Raw genomic sequence first — 20538 nt, forward strand, 5'->3', positions numbered from 1 at the left:
CTGTTTGACACCTGTTTTGTGGTGAGATCAACAAGGTTGAATGAACTCAGCCCCAGGGGTTCTTGTAATGAGAGTTTTATTGTCACAATCTGGGATCTATGAGATTGTTAAAGTGCTGATCAATCAAGGGGTGGAATTGATTTTGAAGTGATGAAGTTAGAATGCTGCAAAAGCCTGCATTTAATAACGGCATTAAACAAAACTGTGTTTCTTAAAACATTTAACAAGTAAAAAATGACAGAATAACAGAATCTTAAGTCATAGTTAATCAGAAATGCCTAGTTTGTCAGCCTGGGCAGGCCTGCAGACTCGATGCTAGACATCTTGTAAATATGGACCAGTATCACTCCTGTCAGTCATTGTGTCAAACTTGCCCCATGTTATATAAAGGCCTGTGATTGGCCCAGTAACCAATCAGGGGCTTTAAACAAGATATCTGCCAAAGCAAATGAGCTTGACAGATCCGCCTGAGTTCCAGGCATGAAATATTCCTTTGAACGCTTATAAACTTCTAAGGAAGCTGTTGATCCAGTGATAGATAAAGGAGTTAGTGTTTGTGTTTATCCAAGAGTATGACTGTGTTTCTGGGGTTAAATGTAATATAGCCATATGTTGTCACAATGCAATAAAAATAATATTTATGGTAAAGATAATTTGATCTATAAAGCTCCGCTTTGTTCTCTGTGCAGGACGTACGGCCGTGCGCCAAAAATGATTCATCTTGAAGCTAATTTTGTCCAGTTTAAAGAGGAGCTGCTCCCCAAGGAGGGCAACAAGGCTCTGCTCACCTTCCCCTTCCTCCACATCTACTGGACTGACTGTTGTGTGAGTGGTTTAACACACACATACACGCACATACCCCAACAATCTCAATCATTCAGTCACTCAGTAATTAATTAACATCACTGGGAAACATTCATTGCTGCCTTGTGCATAATCAGAATCAGAATCCGAAATCCTTTAATGTCCCGCAGACGGGGAAATGTGTTTGTCTCAGCAGCGACAGAATATTACAAGAACAAAAACCAATTGCTAAAATAAACAATAAAATTTAAAAGGGAAGAAATAGAATAGACGTATATACATATTTACATGATATTGTGCAAAGTGAACAGCAATTTTTTATACATAGATTTTAAATACAAATAATAAATATACGTGTTAAGGAAATTGACCGGAAATTGAAACAGATGTGAGTTTTGTACGGACTTATTGCACAGTGCAGAGTACAGGGTGAGGTCTATATGGAGCAGTGCTGGTTGTGCAGTCTGACAGCAGCAGGAAGGAAGGACCTGCTATACCTCTCCTTCACACACATGCCTTGTATCAGTCTGTTGCTGAAGGAGCTGCCCAGTGCTGTGATAGTGACCTGCAGGGGGTGGGACTCCTGCACCAGCAGTGATGACAGCTTATCCATCATCCTGCTCTCTTCCACCACCTGCACTGAGTCAAGAGGGCATCCCAGGATGGAGCTGGCCTTCTTGATAAGTTTATCAAGTCTCCTCCTGTCTGCTGCTGAGATGCTGCTGCTCCAGCAGACTGCTCCATAGAAAATGGCTGATGCCACCACAGAGTCATAGAAAGAGGTCAGGAGTGCCCCCTGCACCCCAAAGAACCTGAGCTTCCTCAGTGAATGTATAAAGATACAGGCAGGCTTGTTTTAAAATTATACAAGACACAGCAAAGACAAGCTTCTTTTGTAAAATAGAGGCTTTTATAGAACAGAGGGAAGCCTTTTTAACCCTCAGGTGCACAAAAACTACATGTTCAGAACTTTTAAAATACAAAAATGCAAACAAATAAATATTGGTTGTCAGTAGCAAGAGGTATGGTTGAAAAGAATGTGCATTTCGTGCATCCCTAATTGGTGTATGATTTGTCACTGTCAAAACATTTGTAGGGTGTTTGTCAGTGACTGACTGACTGACTAATGAATTTTACGGGATGGGTCAAGGCAGTCAAGTAGCGTTTGCTCATTGGCTGTTGGCCTTTTCAAGTTGTGTCAGCAACAGAAAATCTGCTCTTTAATGTTACTGCTACCTGACTTTTTCTGAGTCTTGGTGGAGTTTATTTCTTCCATCTGTTCTTGAAGATAGGCAATGTGTACTTGTCTACCCTTTCAACCACTTAATGAACGCCCCCGTTTTAAGGTTCTTTTTCCAAAACGACATACCGAAATTAAAAGCATGACACCTCCCACATAGTTTGAGACTCAGGGATGTGCTTGGTACCATTGGAAAGGTAACACCCTCAAGTTTTTTCTAGAAGTGTAAGTGTGATTCTATGACATACTGACACAGAGTGACAGAGGTTGGAACACAGGTTTCGGTTTTCGTCCAATTCAAATGTCAATAAACTGACTAAGATATAAGGGTTCAGGTATGTCTATGGACACAGCAGACACAATTAGGTCATAGCCACAGGTCTCAGCTTGCTACACTCAAAATTTGAAGTCAAAAGACAAAAAATTTGATTTTTCACAATTTTTTTTCTAAAGGCATGTCTGTGCATCTTGCTTGGGTCCTTTTTTTTTCCAAGAGCGCCTACTGAGATTCAAAGGCTTATAACTTGAGAACCCCTTTACCTAGAAACATAGTCTTGGTCTCAAATGAAAGCTAAGACCCTGGGGTTTCTTGCTGGTTCGACACTTGTAGCTAGTTTTGGGTAAAATGACATGGATATTCCCAATCTATGGACTCTTGGCGAACTTTGAAAAAAAAAATTGTGGCATGACATTGTAGCTGTGGAAAAAGGGAACACTCCGAAGGTATGTAGGCATTCTTGCTTCTTGCGGTAGAGGGCTCTTTCTAATGTTGTGTCATGGTGAGTTTAGAAGGCTATTACATGGTCTGGAAATAACTTTTTTGGGCTTAAAATAATCACGATAGTCGCAGCTTTCCAACAGTGAGTATATACTGTTAAGATCTGATGCTTAAAACTATTAGCCAAAAAACTTTTCGTTTTTACGAAGGGTTTTCTTTAAGTGAAGGGTGTTCCTATGTTGGAACGGTGTTCCTTAAGTGGTTAAGAATATATGAGTACTTGGGTGCAAAATAGGTCACAGACAGCTCTGTATACAAGATATGCAGAATTCATATCACTCATGTTAGATTTATAGGATATGCGATTTCAGTCAGTTAACAACACTCAGAAAATAGCATTTTCAAATGCAAGTTGTGAAACTGCTGAGCTCAGTTCTGTGGAAAAACATCAGCTTTGTGTGTCTGAGAGGAGAAAAGAATATATTTTTAAATCTATCTGTATTGTTGTGCACATGACCTTACTTGCACTGTCTAGGACCCTTAGTTTAGTTATAAAACAATGTAAACTTGCTGGCCTGCATTCTTTTCATAGGTTCAGTTCTCTGATATCTTCTGATGTGGAGACTTCAACAGGAGTTTTACCTGATTCCAAAAAACAGCTAAAAACAGAGTGCAATATTTAGCAAATCTGTAATACCTCTATTCAATTCAATACAGAATCATCAATCATGGTTGTATCATTTTCATGTTAAAAAATAATGCTGGGGGCATTGAGGCAATCAGAAGAAGAATGAGTGTTATGCCTAAATAATTCAGGTTCTTCACTTTACTTTAGGATACAGAGGTGTATAAAGGCTCAGTGAAGGAGGACATGATGCGATGGCAGAACAGCTTGCGGGCTCACGGCTCAGCAGACTGGGTCATCGTCGTCGTGGAGACCAACGACAATAAGAAGAAGAACAAGACAAACATCCTGCCCCGGTCATCCATCGTGGACAAAATCCGCAGCGACTTTTGCAACAAACAGAATGACAGGTTAGGACCACCCTCCCCATGAATGATTTGAGATGGGTGAAATAGGCAGAAGAACTGCGAGCAGACTGACTTCCCTCACAAGACATTGTCAATCCCTTGTTCTTCCTGTTGCTACAGTTAGAAGAGGCACTGGGGATAGACTGACCCCAAATTAGGTTTTATTTTCATAATCTTTTATTTATCAAACAAAAAGTGCCAGAAAAATATCTGGTTTCAGCTTTCTTCTGTTGAAATAATTTGATCAATAGTCCAAAATCAAAATGTCCTCTTTCATTAGACAAAACAAGCTGTTGTGTAGCTTAAGTAATACAGGAGTTACTGTAAAGAAATAGGCTCTCTTCATATCACAGCACGCAACATAATCAGTACCCATTTGTGGTGATTGACCCGCCTGTGAGTATATTAAGATCAATGTCCTTTGCTGCAGGTGTGTGGTGCTGTCAGACCCTCTAAAGGATTCGTCTCGGTCTCAGGAATCCTGGAATTCATTGCTGCTCAAGCTGCGAACTCTCCTTCTCATGTCCTTCACGAAGAACCTAGGCCGCTTTGAAGACGACATGCGTACGCTCAGAGAGAAACGCACTCAGCCTGGCTGGAGCTTCTGTGAATACTTCATGGTCCAGGTACCTAGAAAAAAACAAGCATGTGAGCTTAAATTTTGCTTGCGAATCTGAATGGTGTGAAACAACATAAAAAACCTGCATGGTCCATCGCCTAAAATGGTGATTCTCAACCTTTTTTGGGCCAGTGCTCCCCTATTCATCATCCAGTTCCCTTAAATGGATGATGAATCTGATAAAATGTAGGCTGATTGTGTTCCTTGAATGCTGATTAATAATCTGTTCATACTTATATATGTTGTTTTATTATATATCATTGGAGACCCCATTCGTTCAGTTGGTAGAGCTGGCGTCCCATGTACAGAGGTTTTGTCCTCGCTGCAGCAGCCCTGCGTTCGAGTCCTGGCCTGGGGCCCTTTGCTAAACAATCAGTAGACTTATGGTTACTCTTAATCCTTAACCCATGTTTTTACAGTTAACAATGTAACACACCTTAGGTCAGGGATGGACAACTTTAATGATAGAGAGGGCCACAAAAATGTTATCCTCACTACCCGAGAGCCAGATTTTAATCGCGCACTTCCACCAGTAGGATACTGTATCCCCATCATTCAATCAGCCAATTTAACACAGAGACAAAACATTCACATTCATGAGTGATATACAATTAATTCAGTGCAATGACGTCTCAAAAATCTTCGTTCAATAAAAATAACACAGGCACAAAGTGCAACAGTAATAATATTTAGCATTTCTACTCTCTGCCTCCCCATTCCATGAACTGTTTCATATTTATGGTGTGATATTTGTGCCACATTTGTGAAGGAGCAATGGGAGATTTTGAGCACAGAAAAATATATTTTGCTTGAATATAAACTATATTTTGAAGATGATTTTCCCTGGGTAAAACATAAATTTCATTTGCAGAAACAGAAATATATTCTGTGCTCAATAAATGTGTTTGTATGTTTGCTTTTATGCATTTTAAGATGCAATAATAACCTCTGCGCTCTCACAAACTCTTGCTGGCAGACCGCTCACTCTTGCTCTCAATCTCTCCTTCTGTGCACTCAACTTCGCCTGCACACTGGCTCAAGTTAGCACTGCGTTAACAAACAGCTTATCACGGCCTCTCCACGGATAACACCGGAGCGCACTACACGGATGCGCTCCGACTCTGACTGCCCATACACCTGGAAGCCCCACACCTCGATCACGTGCACGGCCAGAGTTTACCCTACACACGGCTCTCCTCTTTCGCCTTTCACAGACTCCTCCGCGTGTGTGATGACTCCTTCGAGCCTGTGTTCAACCGCTAAAGGAGCGGCACCGAGTGCGCTGCGTAAATGAAGGCCACGCATGGCTCAGAAAGCACCTGCCGCAGGAGCTGGAAGACAAACGACTCAGCAAGGTGGAGACACTGCGGGCAGCCAATTACTAAACACCTGCGGAGCCTGCTGGACTTGAACGCGTCCGGGATGGAGGTGTCACTCGGAGACGCGCATTACTGCGCTGTGTCCGAGTGACCTTGCTAAGTTGTTTGTCTTCCAGCTCCTACAGCAGATGCTTTTTGAGCCACGCGTGGCCTTCATTTACGCAGTGCACTCAGTGCCGCTCCTTCTGCGGTTGAACGCAGGCTCGAAGGAATCATCACACAGGCTGAGGAGTCCGTGAAAGGGGAAATAGGAGAGCTGTGTGTAGGGTAAACTCTGGCCCTGCACATGATCGAGGTATGCGGCGTCCAGGTGGAAGGGCAGTCAGAGTCAGAGCTCATCCTTGTAGTGTGCTCCGGTGTGATCCATGGAGAGGCCGTGGAGAGCACGCGTGGACATATAAAACAGGCTCTACTAACGCCTCTCTAAGAATTAAAAAGGATAGAACATGTTTGTTCTTTGTGTTTTTGAGGCTGGAGGTATGGGGGGTGTGATCCGAGGCGGAGAAGTAGCCCTATCTCTCTCATCAACGTTAATTGTTTACATAATGTTTCTTCCGTCGACACTGTGAATTATTGATATTTGGAAATTGACTGGCGGGCCGCATTGAGGGAGGACCAGGGCCGGCAGTTGCCCATCCCTGCCTTAGGTGGAGGAAATCAGAGATGAACTACACGCTCGGCAGTCTGCACCATTTCTGTGCCTGTATGCAAGTGAAGGCTTATCATAGGCAACTGGACTTGTTTCAGTTTCTTGACGATGTTTCATCTCTCCTCCAAGAAGCTTACTTGTGAGAGGAGTTAAGAACAAATGACCCTGAGCATGGAGTGAGGAAATTTGTGGAGATGAGAAGTGGTCCAGCACTTGGTGCCACAAATTGAGGGATCTGCTGCTTCTGCAGCCTGTGTTCGAAGAAGCTACTGTATGGCAGCAGCAGGAGGAGAGTGCTCACTCATCATAAATTGGATGCCAGTCGCAAAAGTTCGTCCACACAGTCAGTGCACTCTGTCATACAACTACAACATCGGAAAAGCGCTTCAAAGTTGTCGACTTGTCACTAAAGTTATAGCAATATTGTTTACAGCTGCTATTTCACATGCACGCTGCAATGTACATACTTCTATAGAGAAGTAAATTGTGCACAGCACATACTGAGACATTATACTGTGCAATTCTTCGAATTGGTCCATAGTTCAGTCTCACATGTGAGTATGTGTATGATTGTGCAGGAGGAGCTGGCGTTTGTTTTTGAGATGCTGCAACAGTTTGAAGATGCCTTGGTCCAATATGATGAACTAGATGCTCTTTTTACTCAATACGTTCTTAACTTTGGAGCCGGAGGTAAGTAATCATCATTTAGTACTAATTGATTTCAGTATGGCAGTCCTCTCAAGGAAAATAAACATTTCTCTTTCCAGGATGAAAGGATCAATTTACTTTTGATTCTTGGCCTACTGTTTTGTATATGACCACAGATGCAGCTAACTGGCTGGGCTCATTCTGCGCCCCAGTGCGCAGCTGGAGTGGCTTGCTGCTTCGGCGGCCTATAGACATGGAGAAGAGGGATGGGATCCAGCGTGGGGAGGCCAGCTTGTTAGATCTGAGAAGCTACTTGTTCTCCCGCCAGTGCACCTTACTCATCTTCCTCCAAAGGCCCTGGGAGGTCACGCAGAGAGCCCTGGAGCTGCTGCATAACTGTGTCCAGGAGCTACGGCTGCTGGAGGTAAACCAACTTCTGCTGTACCATTTCTTTCATGTACATATTTTTCCTGCATAGCCAATTATGGATAAAGCAAAGTTTAATGAGTCAGTTTTGGATTGAAGTATGCCCTCCTCTTCATCAAAAATTAATTGTGTCCCACATAGACTACATAATTTAATCTCTTAGGAAACATGATTGAAAAGTATTATCTCATAAATGTTTACATCTTACTAGAGGACAGGAGTCGCCCAGTTGAATGAGAATCATAAGCCAGAATAATGTTTGGACAACAAACCTACATTGAAAACCTAAATTAACTGAATGTTTCCTCATCGTAATAGTGTACTAGTGCATTGCCCTTAGGAAGTATAAATATGTTTAACGAACCATTTTTATTACTTATAATGCAAATATAAATTGTTGTTTGCTAAATTTGTGCGTAAGTGTTTGAAATTTACAGAGTTATATGTAACTATTTACATTTAAATGCAGGCAATGCCTCAAGCTCAGGGCTCCCTCAGGTTATGGTGACTATGGTGGCTATAGTTGACAATGCTCGCGGAATTCGTAAATCATTTATGAAATAATTTATTAACGGTATCATTGCAGTCCAAACAAATCCGACGTTGCACACCCTTAAACCACGCAGCAGCCATGTTGAAAAACTCAGGTCAGTCTGATCCTGATCCGCAGAGATATTTGAGGCGCGCACACACACACACACAGATTTCTTGCTTTGATAGAGAGATGTTGTTTTATTCAGGTGACTGTTCTGGAAGGGGCGCTTGACTGCTGGGTGTTTCTCAGCTGTTTGGAGGTTCTGCACAGGATTGAGGGCTGCTGTGATCAGGCCCAGCTAGCTGCAAACTGCTCCCACACTGTCGGCCTGTGGGCTTATGCCACAGACAAGGTAACCAAAAATACTCATTTAACTTTAGCTCAAATCACTTGTGTTACTTCCATGTAGTCCACTGACGGTATCATGATGATATCATGTGTCATGATACCGTCAGTGGACTACGGCTTAGTTCTTCCTAGTATAAAGTATAAGTAGTATACTTATACTCAAGTATAAAGTTGATGATTTGTGTGAGGATTTTTTGTTGCTGTTTTCAAATTCTTAATTCTTGATCTTGTCTCATTTCTCTAGCTGAAATCTCTTGGGGAACACTGTGGCCTGGTGTCAGAGAAGGGACCCACATCTGAGGACCTAAACAGGACTGTGGATCTGCTGGCTGGACTGGGGGATGAGAGGCCTGAGACTGGTGAGACTCAAATCTTGTCATGTATGACAATATAAATCTAGGTGCTGTATCATAGGCAACTGGACAGTCTCATCTCACCACTAACTAACTCGGGGGAGTGTGCAGGCTTTTAAACCCTGTGTGGCTGTGACCTTACAGAGTCTGTAAGGACATGTGTGAGCTCTGAGTTTCAGAGTCATTCAACTGGTCTTCATGTGGGTTGCCAGGGCTAGGTGAGCTCAGGTGTGAATGGTTGTTAAACTGTCTTGGGAGAGAACTCAGTACTGCATTGCAGGTGGGTGATAAGTAATGGCATAGGCCACCACCTATGTTTAAAGCAGTAGCACCGAGATCCAAAAGTGGCTGAAGGTATGTCGATTGCTGCTCAGTGGTATATACCGATCCTCAGACTGGCATACAGATTCTCGGAGTGGTATATACCGATCCCCGAACAGGCATACATATTCTCGGAGTGGTATGCTGCTATTATGCCGCTGTTATTCGACCGACACATGGCGGTATGTGCCGCTTGAGATTGTTATGGCACTGAGAGACTGTTGGATGGGTACCGCTCCCTGATGAATATGCAAATATAATGCCACTGGGCTGGTTTGACGACAAATGTATAGCTAACTTAACACATTACCGTAAGTTAAGGAAAGTATGTATGTTATGTTGTTGGGATGTAAGCATATAGACAGTAATTACACGCAATTACAACTCTTGCGATATGATAGTAAAGTATGTCTAAATTTATGGCCAATAAACTACTTAAAGCTAATGAAAGAGCTAGCTAATGTTAGCCCAGCCACCGTAGCCAGTCTGATCAATCAATAGCAGAAACTTTGAGCCAACCAACAAAACAATAGTGACAGGTTTTTATTATTAGGAGAACACAATAATACATTACTTAATATAAAATCTACTTTGCAGGACATTAACTATTGTGGCACATGTTCAGTAGTGAACATGATACATAATGTGCCATAATTGGTTGGCTCAAAGTTTCTGCTATCGATCAGTCAGACTGGCTACGGTGGCTGGGCTAACATTAGCCATGTTAGCTAAGGCTAGCTCTTTCATTAGCTCTAGGTAGTTAAAAAGGCAGAAATTTAGACATAATGTGTTAAGTTAGCATTGTCAATCAAGACAATTTTTTTTATATACATTTACAGCAGTACTTGTCGTCAAACCAGCCCAGAGGCATTATATTTGCATATTCATCAGGGGGCGGTACCCATCCAACAGACTCTCAGTGCCACAACAATCTCTTTTTTTTTTTTTTTTAATTTTCTTTTTATTGAAACAAAGCAGCATATATTCACACATCGCCACAATGTGAACATACATCACCCTCTCGCACACAATATAAACCTGGACAGAGTGAAGATTATGTTAAACAGAGGCATCAGAAAGTTCACAAAAGGAAAGTAAAATGAAATAAAAAATAAATAAATAAAATAAATAACCACACAACAAAATAAACCCCACACACAATTTAAGTCCTGTAGCTATGAACCAAGGGTGTCATTCTTCCTTCCAGCTCTAATCCCCGCTGAACTCATTAGATAAAATCTGACATCAACGGTCTAACATATTCCAGCCAGTTTTGCCATATCCTTTCAAACTTGTCTGCTTCCAGTCGAAGGGAGAAAGATAATTTTTCCATCACATACACAGTGAGCATAACATTGATCCAGTCATCAACCGTCAGTACCTCAGTCTTTAACCACTTTCTGGTGAGTGCTTTCTTACTTGCAACCATCATTATTCTGTACATTTGCTTGTCCCCAAATCTTTGTAAATCTATGTCCAATTTCCCCAGGTACAACGCCTTAAAATTAAGTGGAACATTTACATTCAATACCTTATCCATACCCTTCTTAACCTCCTGCCAGTACCCGCTGATGGAGGGACAGCTCCAGAACACATGAAAGTGGTCCGCCTTATCAGCCCCACATAGTCGCCAACATTTTGTGTCGCGATATGCCACCTGTGCCGGCGTTCTAAAGAACCTGATAATGTTCTTCCATCCGTGTTCTCTCCAAGACAGAGTGCAAGTTGACCGCCACTGCTGCCCAACAATCTCTTCCCAGTCATCCACGGATAAAATCATATTTGCCTCCCTCTCCCATTTCTCCTTTATTACCCTTTAAATCCTCCAACCCTTTATACAGGTTCGAAATCAGCCTTCTCCCCAGTCCCCATTCATACGATTTAAGAAACATCTTGATGAGTGCTGATTCCCCCCCCCTCCCCCATCTACCCTGAGTATATGCTCAAGGTAATGCCGCAACTGCAGATACCTGAACAAATCCCGATCCATTAGTGCAAATTCACCCTTCAACACTTGAAAACTTTTAATCTTCCCTTTTTGAAGGAGCTCACCAAAAATTTTAGGTCCCCTTGCCCAATTCCCAAAGGTCCCATCCATTCTATTAGGTTGAAATTTGGAATCATAACCAATCCACCGCAGTAGTTTACATTGATTCTTCAATCCGTACTTCCCGATTACTTCAAACCAAATCTTTACCGAAACTTTGAACCAAGGGTTTGCCCCCTCCTTGATATATTTACCTACATTTTCGTCCCCTATCATCGCCTGTATCGGAACCCTAATCGTCGTGCCAGCCTCAATGTCCTTCCACCGTGCTGAGTAGGAAGGGTCAAATATATTAGCAAAGTTTTTATCTGGGCAGCTTGATAGTAACTTTTCATGCATGGGAGTGCTAATCCTCCCCTGTTCTTAGGCAACTGCAGTGTCTTGAACCTGATCCTAGATCTTCGTCCTTGCCAGATGTACCTAGAAATCAGTTTATCCCATTCCTTGAAATCTGTATCTGGCACCTCCACAGGTAGACTGAGGAACAGGTACAGAAGGCTTGGCAGTACATTCATCTTAATGACCTCCACTCTCTGTGCAATACTCGTATAGGGTAACAGATTCCACATACTAATATCTGATTTAATCCTATTAATCAATTTATCATAATTACTGGATTTTAATTGACCCAATTCCCGAGGTAAAGTAACTCCCAAATATTGTATCGACGTAGCCTCCCAGTTAATGTTATATTCGTCCCTTATAGCTCGGCTTGGGTCAAAGAAAAAAGTAATCACCTCAGTCTTTTTTACATTTATTTTATAACCCAACATACGTCCATATTCTCCAAGAGTAGCCATAAGTGCTGGCAGGGATTTATTTGGGCTCGACAAATAAACTAATAAATCATCTGCAAATAAGGCTAACTTTTGTGCCCCTCCCCCCACATCTATACCCGTTATGGCATCATTTTGTTTTATCCAACAACTTAGTGGTTCCAGAAATATTGCGAAAAGAATATAGATATCAGATATATATCATACAGGGCTCGTATAACTTTAATAAATGTTTCACTGAAACAAAATTTTCCCAACACCTTATATAAGAAAGCCCACCCAACCGAGTCAAACGCCTTTTCTGCGTCTAAACCCACTATCGCTGCCTCTACCTTATTTTGGCTTACATGTTGCATCACATGTAAGGTGTGCCTAATATTGTCATGCGTCTGTCTCCCTTTTATAAAACCAGTCTGGTCCATATGAATAATGTCAGGCAGTATTCTTTCCAGGCGCCTGGCTAGAACAGCTGTAAATAGTCTGTAGTCCTGGTTGAGGACACTGATCGGTCTATTACTAGAGCAGTCCTGTTTATCTTTTCCCTCCTTCGGAATCACTGAAATTATGGCTTCTCTCCATGATCCTGGCATTTCCCCTTTCTCTAACACCCAGTTAAACGTCTTCCGCAGAAGAGGGACCAAATGTGCCTTAAGCGACCTATACCAGTCTGCGATATATCCGTCCGCACCCGGAGACTTGCCGACCTTAAGGTTGGAGATGGCCCTATTTATCTCTTCATCTGTGATTTCAGCTATAACAATAACAATAATAATAATAATAATAATAATAATAATAATTTTTATTTACAAAGCGCCTTTCAGGACACTCAAGGACACTTTACAGAGGGACATCAGAAAAAAAACAATGGATAAAAAAAAAAAAGAATATCAATTTAAAACATTCAATAAAACAACATTCAAACATCCAAATACAAAGAAAGAAAACCATACAATTAACAACATTTCAAAACATCAGTGAACATACAGTGTGCAACAATTTAATAGAACAACAATAGAGGTAGGGCGGTGTAACAGTTAGGGGTGGAGTGAATAGGCAATTTTAAACAGGTGGGTTTTGAGTCTGGTTTTGAAAACAGGGAGGGAGTTGGTATTACAGATGTCGGGTGGTAAGGAGTTCCAGAGCTGGGGAGCAGAGTGACTGAAAGCTCGGCTCCCCATGGTGCGGAGGTGTACAGGGGGGATAGTGAGGCGGAGGGAAGAGGAGGATCTGAGGGAGCGGGCTGGATTGGAGATGTGAAGGAGATCAGACAAATAAGGAGGGGCGAGGTTGTGAATAGCTTTGAAAGTGTACAGAAGGATTTTGAATTGAATTCTTTGTTTAATCGGGAGCCAGTGAAGCTGCTGTAGGACAGGGGTAATGTGGTGGGAAGAAGGGGTTTTGGTGATGATTCGTGCAGCAGAATTTTGAACCAGTTGGAGCTTATGGAGGGACTTGTTAGGGAGACAGAGAAGAAGAGAGTTGCAGTAATCTAAACGGGAGGTGACAAGACTGTGGACAAGGATGGAGGCAGTGCTGGGGGTGAGGGAGGGACGGAGTCGGTTGATATTTCGTAGGTGGTAGTAGGCAGAACGAGTGGTGTTATTGATGTGGGATTTGAAGGATATAGTGCTGTCGAGGAGGACACCCAGACTCTTAACCTGAGGGGAGGGGAAAACCGAGGAGCTGTCGATGAGAATGGGGAAACGGTCAACTTTGGATAGTGTAGATTGGGTGCCAATTAAAAGAATTTCAGTTTTATCACTGTTTAATTTCAGGAAGTTTGAAGTGAACCAGGATTTAATTTCTGATAAGCAGGCGGTAAGGGAAGAGGGTGGGAGTGTGGAGTTTGGTTTACTAGAGAGGTAGAAGTGGGTGTCATCAGCATAGCAGTGGTATTGAATGTTGAATTTACGGAAAATGGTGCCAAGGGGGAGGAGATAAGTGATGAAGATGAGGGGGCCCAGGACAGAGCCTTGGGGCACACCTGTAGTGACTGGGGAGGGGTTGGATTTAAAGTATTTGAGCTGGATGAACTGAGTACGACCTGAGAGATAGGAGTGGAACCATTGAAGGGGGGTGTGAGTGATGCCGATGGAGGAGAGTCTGCTGAGATGGATAGGGTGGGAGATGGTGTCAAATGCTGCACTAAGGTCAAGGAGGATGAGAATGGAGAGAGAACCGGAAACCAGACTGGAAAGGGTCATAAAGGGAATTTTGTGTAAGATGTGTGTGCAATTGAGTGGCAACTACTTTTTCGAGGATTTTGGATATGAAAGGTAAGTTGGAGATGGGGCAGAGATTATTGTAATTATTAGGATCTGAGCCAGGGTTTTTCAGGATAGGGGTGATGGCTGCAGTTTTGAGGGATGGAGGAACAATTCCAGTGGTGAGTGAAGAGTGAATGATGGCAGAGATGAGGGGAGGCACAGATGGGAGGCAAGATTTGACCAGGGTGGTGGGGGGTGGGGGTTAAACTCTTATTCTGTTCTTCCGTAACTCCTGGTAGATTTAAGGTCCCCAAAAACACTCCGTCATTATCAACTTCCTGCTGAGCATAAAGAGATGTATAATAATCTTCAAAGCATTTTTGAATGTCTCTCGTTTTGTCCACAACCAATCCCGAATGAGGATCCCTGATCCTGTGAATACTGCTTTTTTCCTGCTGTTTTTTCAGTTTATATGCCAGTAATTTTATTGATTTGCCACCCACCTCATAGTATCTTTGTTTTGTAAAAAGCAGTTTCTTTTGAATCTCTTTTGCATAAATCTGATCAATCTCTGCCCTCTTTTTTTTAATTTCTCGAATCACGTGATCGTCTGACTTATTCTTATGTACAGTCTCTAGCCTTTGTAGGTCTGATTTCAGTGCGTCTAGCGTCAACCGACCCATCCTTTTCAAATACGCCGATTTTGCTATCAGCTGCCCTCTCATCACAGCCTTGCATGCATCCCATAACACAGGAGGGGACACTTCTCCGTTATCATTCTCTTTCATATATGTCTTAAGCCCCATCACTATTTCTTCTCTCATTTGGCCTTTTAACATACTCGAATTTAGCCTCCAAAGCGTTGTCTTTTTCTCACATTCCAGGCGTATTGTTAGATAAAGAGGGCTATGATCTGATAGGTCCATTACTCCCATTTCACAGTTCACCGCTTTATACCTATCCTTATCATTCATCAAAAAATAATCAATCCTTGAATATATATTATGAGGTGCCGAGTAATAGGAGTAATCCCTAATAGTGGGATTCAGATCCCTCCATACATCAAAAATACCAATTTCAGACATTAAAACCTTTATCTTCTTACCAAGCCCATTCCTCTGTGTGCCTCCTCCTGAGGAATCTAGCTGTGGGCTCAGTCTTTGGTTCAGGTCCCCCCCCCCATTATCAGGACACCCTCTGCCTCCAGAGTTATCAAATCAAATATATGCCTATTGAACCCCCAATCTGAACCGGGTGGAGCATAGACGCTAAGAAAAGTCACCATCTCCCCCTCCAGTTTCCCCTTAACCATGACAAACCTTCCCTCCCTGTCGCTCAGCTCCTTTATCTTGTCAAATGTTAACTTAGTAGAAACTATAATGGCAACCCCTCTCCTATGACCCTTCTTGTAAGAGGCAGAGAATATTTGATTGTATCCACTCCTTTTTAATTTAACATGTTCTATTTCTGTCAGGTGGGTCTCCTGTAACATTATGACCCCTACCCCTTCTTTTTTCATCTTACTCATGATCTTACTCCTTTTGACCGGGTTAAGTACACCGTTGACATTATATGAGGCAACTTTAATATCGTTCCTGGAGCCCGTCCTCATTATGCATTCTCATGGCATGTACCAACCTCCCCAGCACTATTGCATTACCCACCCCATTTGCTACAGGAATGAAGTGAACATTCAAACACACAGAACATAACAATAACAGAAACAATTTCCAACAAAACAGTGAAATAACTTCCTTAAGTGAGGTCTGAACATTAACCTTATTAGAGCTTTGGTGTTTAGTCAGCTCTGAGGGGTGTCCCCCACTCCCTAGGGGCGGGGGGCCCTCGATGTCAGACACAGCTATGTCCATATGGCTACCACAGTTCCACAGTGCAGCCCTGACGTCCTTATCTTATGAGGAATTATAACCCAGGGTGAGAAAAAAAATTAAAATAAAGTATCAAAAACGCGTTATAGGCTGTACCTTTGACAGATGAGCCATTCGCTGAGCCCCACCTTGCTGTCCATGTCCAATTTAGGAACGCCCCTGGAAACAAATGAACTGTCACATCAAAGTGCTGCGCTCTAGCAGTCGTCAGGGTCTCTCCTGAAGACTTGCAATCTCCGTTTAAACTCCTGGCGCATGTCCCCCGCCCCCCGTCCGCTCCCCACTCGGCTCGTCATCCAGGACAATTTCTTAATCCGCCCCGCCCAGTCCTCCGCCGGCTTCACGATCTCCACCTGGAACCCTCGGGCCACCATGTCCTCCGTCGCCTCCCGCGCTGTGTTGTAGACTTGCGTCCCTCCCTCATAAAACACTCAGAGCCTCGCTGGGAAAGAGTCGAGTGGAATTCGAAGCGTATATTCTTAGCCCGCAGAGCCCTTTTCGCCTCCGCGTACTCCTTGCATCTTTTCAGAACTTCTGGCGCATAGTCATGATCCAAAAACACCTTTCTCCCCTCGTATTCAAAGCCCTTCTTCTGCCAAGCTATTTTTATAAGTTCCTCTTTACTCCGGAAGCTTTGTTGATCACAATGGACCTCGGCGGAGCGTCCTTTGGGGGCAATGTGCCCAAAGCACGTCAGCTATCGTCATCTATCCTGCTGTTGGCCTTCCTGATGTCGTCTTTGATCTGCCTCAAACTTTCACCATTCTCCCGGCGAAACTCGCGTAACTCCTGCAGAATCGTCCCCAGATCCGCCATCTGTCCCACCGGTTGGTCCAGTTCCCCGTCGTCACAGCTTTCTCGTGATGTCGCCACTCTGTCACTGTATGACCCCGCTGAGACCCCAGATAGCTCTGCAGGTTCCTCTGCTAATTCGGCCAACTCGCCCGCTAGCTTAGCTCGCTCGCACTCCTGCTCGAGGTCCGGTTCCGCGTTCTTACTCGGTTTCCGCGGTTTTCCTCTTGTCTTAATCATCGCCCTCTTAACTCCGCTCTCTCTTTACTCAAAACTGTCACAAATTTCCGGCTAATAGGGCTTTTCTACTCAATGTCGGGGAGCCTCTCGTTTATGCTGCCGCCATGATGGTGTCCGGCCGGAAGTCCCTCGCCACAACAATCTTAGGCGGCACATACCGTCATGTTTCGGTGGAATAACAGCTGCATAATAGCAGCATACCACTCAGAGAATCTGTATGTCAATCTGGGGATCGGTATATACCACTTCGAGAATCTGTATGCCAGTCTGGGGATCGGTATATGCGAGTCTGGGGATCGGTATATACCACTCCGAGAATCTGTATGCCAGTCTGGGGATCGGTATATACCACTCGGAGAATCTGTATGCGAGTCTGGGGATCGGTATATACCACTCGGAGAATCTGTATGCCAGTCTGGGGATCGGTATATACCACTCCAAGAATCTGTATGCCAGTCTGGGGATCAGTATATACCATACCACTCCGAGAATCTGTATGCCAGTCTGGGGATCGGTATATGCCAGTCAGGGGATCGGTATATACCACTCCGAGAATCTGTATGCCAGTCTGGGGATCGGTATATACCACTCGGAGAATCTGTATGCCAGTCTGGGGATCGGTATATACCACTCCGAGAATCTGTATGCCAGTCTGGGAATCGGTATATACCACTCGGAGAATCTGTATGCCAGTCTGGGGATCGGTATATACCACTCCAAGAATCTGTATGCCAGTCTGGGGATCGGTATATACCACTCCGAGAATCTGTATGCCAGTCTGGGGATCAGTATATACCACTCCGAGAATCTGTATGCCAGTCTGGGGATTGGTATATGCCGCTGAGCAGCAATCAACATACCTTCAGCCACTTTTGGATCTTGGCGTCACTCGTTCAAAGATGGTTGTTCCAGTTTGACATAGATGGATTCATTACGCCTCAATTTTGAATCAGCTGACTCTAATTTGAAAGACATTAATTATCTGTGTCTTGTCTTAATTGTCAACTGTTTTCCTCCACAGTCAACAGTTTACAGAGCCCTTACAAAAAGCTGAAAGAAGCCTTGTCATCCATGGAAGCTTTTGAAAGGCACTATCTCGTAAGTCAGTTTCTTGTGTTGCATACTGTATCAGTAGTTGGCATATCAGTAAGTTAACAGATTTTTTTCTCAATCATTTCCTAAAATCATTTTTTTATGATGTTTTATCTTAAAACCTCACTAGAAACAGTACAGTTGATTATCTTTTCCTCTCTTCTACACTCTCACCCTATTCCTCCACCAACACCACCTCGTTCGCCACACTTGCATCAGGAACTCTCTCATGCTGCTATGGAGATGTACAGGGCCATAGGTCGGCTGAGGTCTGCTAGACTGGTGGGAAAAAGCCTGGCTGAATTCTACATGTAAGGAAAATCTGCAAGATCCTCGAACTATTCAAACTTTTCCCTGCACATACACTTGAGTACTGCAGAACTGCCAATCAGTCACTGCTTGAAACTGCCCACACACTGCTGAGGAGAAGTCTAATCAGGCAAAATAAAAAAAAACGCAAATATGATCCAGTGGGTGTGATAGTGCAACTGAAAAAACCCATCTCTCTCTATGATCCACGGTGTTGGGCACGTTACTTTAAAAAGTAATTAGTTATAGTTACTAGTTACTTCTTCCAAAAAGTAACTGAGTTAGTAATGGAATTACTCCACTATAAAAGTAACTAGTTACCAGGAAAAGTACTATTGCGTTACTTTTAAAAATTTCCCCTTTTGAGCTCGGCATTCATTTTAGCTACTCGGTATCCATGTATTTAGAAAATGTATTTCTGCATGGCGGACCTGCATCTGTTCTCCCCGATATTTTTGCCAGTGAGTGCTCTGAAGGAGTCTGAGTCAGCTGTTGATAATGGGAGCAAGTTCTCAACAACATACCTGCCTATCATTGCATTCAGTTCAGTCTGTGTCACAAGTTTTTGTGAAGCTGGAGCAGAAACATCCAGCAGTAGCTGCTTGGACAGCTCCGTGTCCTTCTTTGTTAGCGGAGCTCACGTTAGCCAAACCTGGCCTGCTGTCATCATCAACAGCGTCAACAACGGTGTTTTTGGCCAGTGTTAGTTTTGTAGAAGTGCGTGCCACTGAGAGATGCTTCATTAGATTAGAGTTGCTTACAACAGACGTGGACAAAGGAGATTAAAGTAGTGTCTGTACTTCCACTTTGAAAACGTTAACTTTCCCTCCGGACTCGCCATTGCTGCAGCTCACCTCTGCTAGTTGGTGTGTGTGAGGCTGCTGTGTGCGTGTGTGGTTTGTGTGTAAACTCAACACTGCCTCTGATTGGCTTACGAACTCTATCTCTGCCTTAGAGAGCCAATCACCATCACTTGTGCGGTTGTCCCGCCCCTCCCTCCTCCCTCGCCAAGCTTAAAGAAATAATAAAACAAAACAGCTTTGCAGCTCCGGTGGCTGAAAGCTGAGTCGGATGACAACAGCTTCAATGAGCAGCTTCAAGTTTGTAACGCGCCACATTTAATAGTCGGTAACGGTAACGGCGTTGTAACAGTGGAAATAGTAATTAGTTAGATTACCCGTTACTGAAAAAAAGTAACGCTGTTTATTGTAACGCCATTATTCCCAACACTGCTAATGATACTGTTACAGGTTTATATTTGTTCTGTTTATTAGGCTTGGGCCAATATTAGATATTATCAAATATCACTATATTTGGGTAGGAAATTAATTGTAATAAATAATTTTGGATTTTGGATATTGGATTTTTTTGGGATATAGAGGTTTTTATGATAAATGTAAATGGACATGGATTTCTATAGTGCTTTTCCAATGTTCCGACCACTCAAATTGCCTGACAAGACTTGCCACATTCACACACATTCTTTCACTGATGGTGGAGGCCAACATCAGGAGCAATTTCGGAGCAAAAATCCAAACACTAGACGACCCGCTCTACCTCCTGAGCTACAGCCGCTCCTATTTAGACACTGGGCTTTTGTTATTGGCCGATCTCAGATATCCTCTGAAACCATCTCTATCTGCATTTACTTTGGTCAATAAATTTGAGTAAGTAAGTAAGTAAAAAAATGTGTAGACAAGCATGTGTTCTGTTTGTAACCTCTGTTTCCACAGATGTGAAAACCAAATGATGTATTTTTGTGTTTGTTAGGAGAAAGGGGGACCCTGAGCGGGCAGAAACCTTCTTACAGGAAGCTCTGAAGTCGTATGTGTCAGAGGGATGGAGCCTCCCTGTCACTCACACCAGGAGACAGATCGCTGAGTGTCAGAAACTGCTGGCCAGAACTGATGAGTATCCTTTCAATCAAAAACTTCAACTACAGCACATATGCCAACATTACAGTATTGCTTTGCATTTACATTTACATTAAGGGCATTTAGCAGAAACTTTTGTCCAAAGTCTGAACAAATGAGTCTTGTGTCTTTTGTAGAAGATGGCGCGTGATTCTGCTGTCCTGACATTGGTGGGGAAATTGTTCCACCACTGAGGTGCCA

The 20538-nt window shown here is 43.1% G+C and overlaps 1 protein-coding gene across 1 annotated transcript in view; it reads left to right on the forward strand.

Moving 5' to 3' along the window:
* Nucleotides 1–20538, forward strand: part of trappc10 (trafficking protein particle complex subunit 10) — a 101383-nt gene that overhangs the window by 48249 nt on the left and 32596 nt on the right. Inside the window, exons 3-12 of the mRNA XM_030427711.1 lie at nucleotides 690–825; nucleotides 3598–3797; nucleotides 4225–4420; nucleotides 7020–7131; nucleotides 7266–7513; nucleotides 8256–8402; nucleotides 8643–8757; nucleotides 18045–18121; nucleotides 18335–18426; nucleotides 20195–20335. Of these exons, the coding sequence (XP_030283571.1) occupies nucleotides 690–825; nucleotides 3598–3797; nucleotides 4225–4420; nucleotides 7020–7131; nucleotides 7266–7513; nucleotides 8256–8402; nucleotides 8643–8757; nucleotides 18045–18121; nucleotides 18335–18426; nucleotides 20195–20335 (1464 nt within the window). The remainder of the gene's footprint in view (nucleotides 1–689; nucleotides 826–3597; nucleotides 3798–4224; nucleotides 4421–7019; nucleotides 7132–7265; nucleotides 7514–8255; nucleotides 8403–8642; nucleotides 8758–18044; nucleotides 18122–18334; nucleotides 18427–20194; nucleotides 20336–20538) is intronic.

The sequence above is a fragment of the Sparus aurata genome, chromosome 9 (assembly GCF_900880675.1).
Source record: "Sparus aurata chromosome 9, fSpaAur1.1, whole genome shotgun sequence".
Taxonomy (NCBI): Eukaryota; Metazoa; Chordata; class Actinopteri; order Spariformes; family Sparidae; genus Sparus; species Sparus aurata.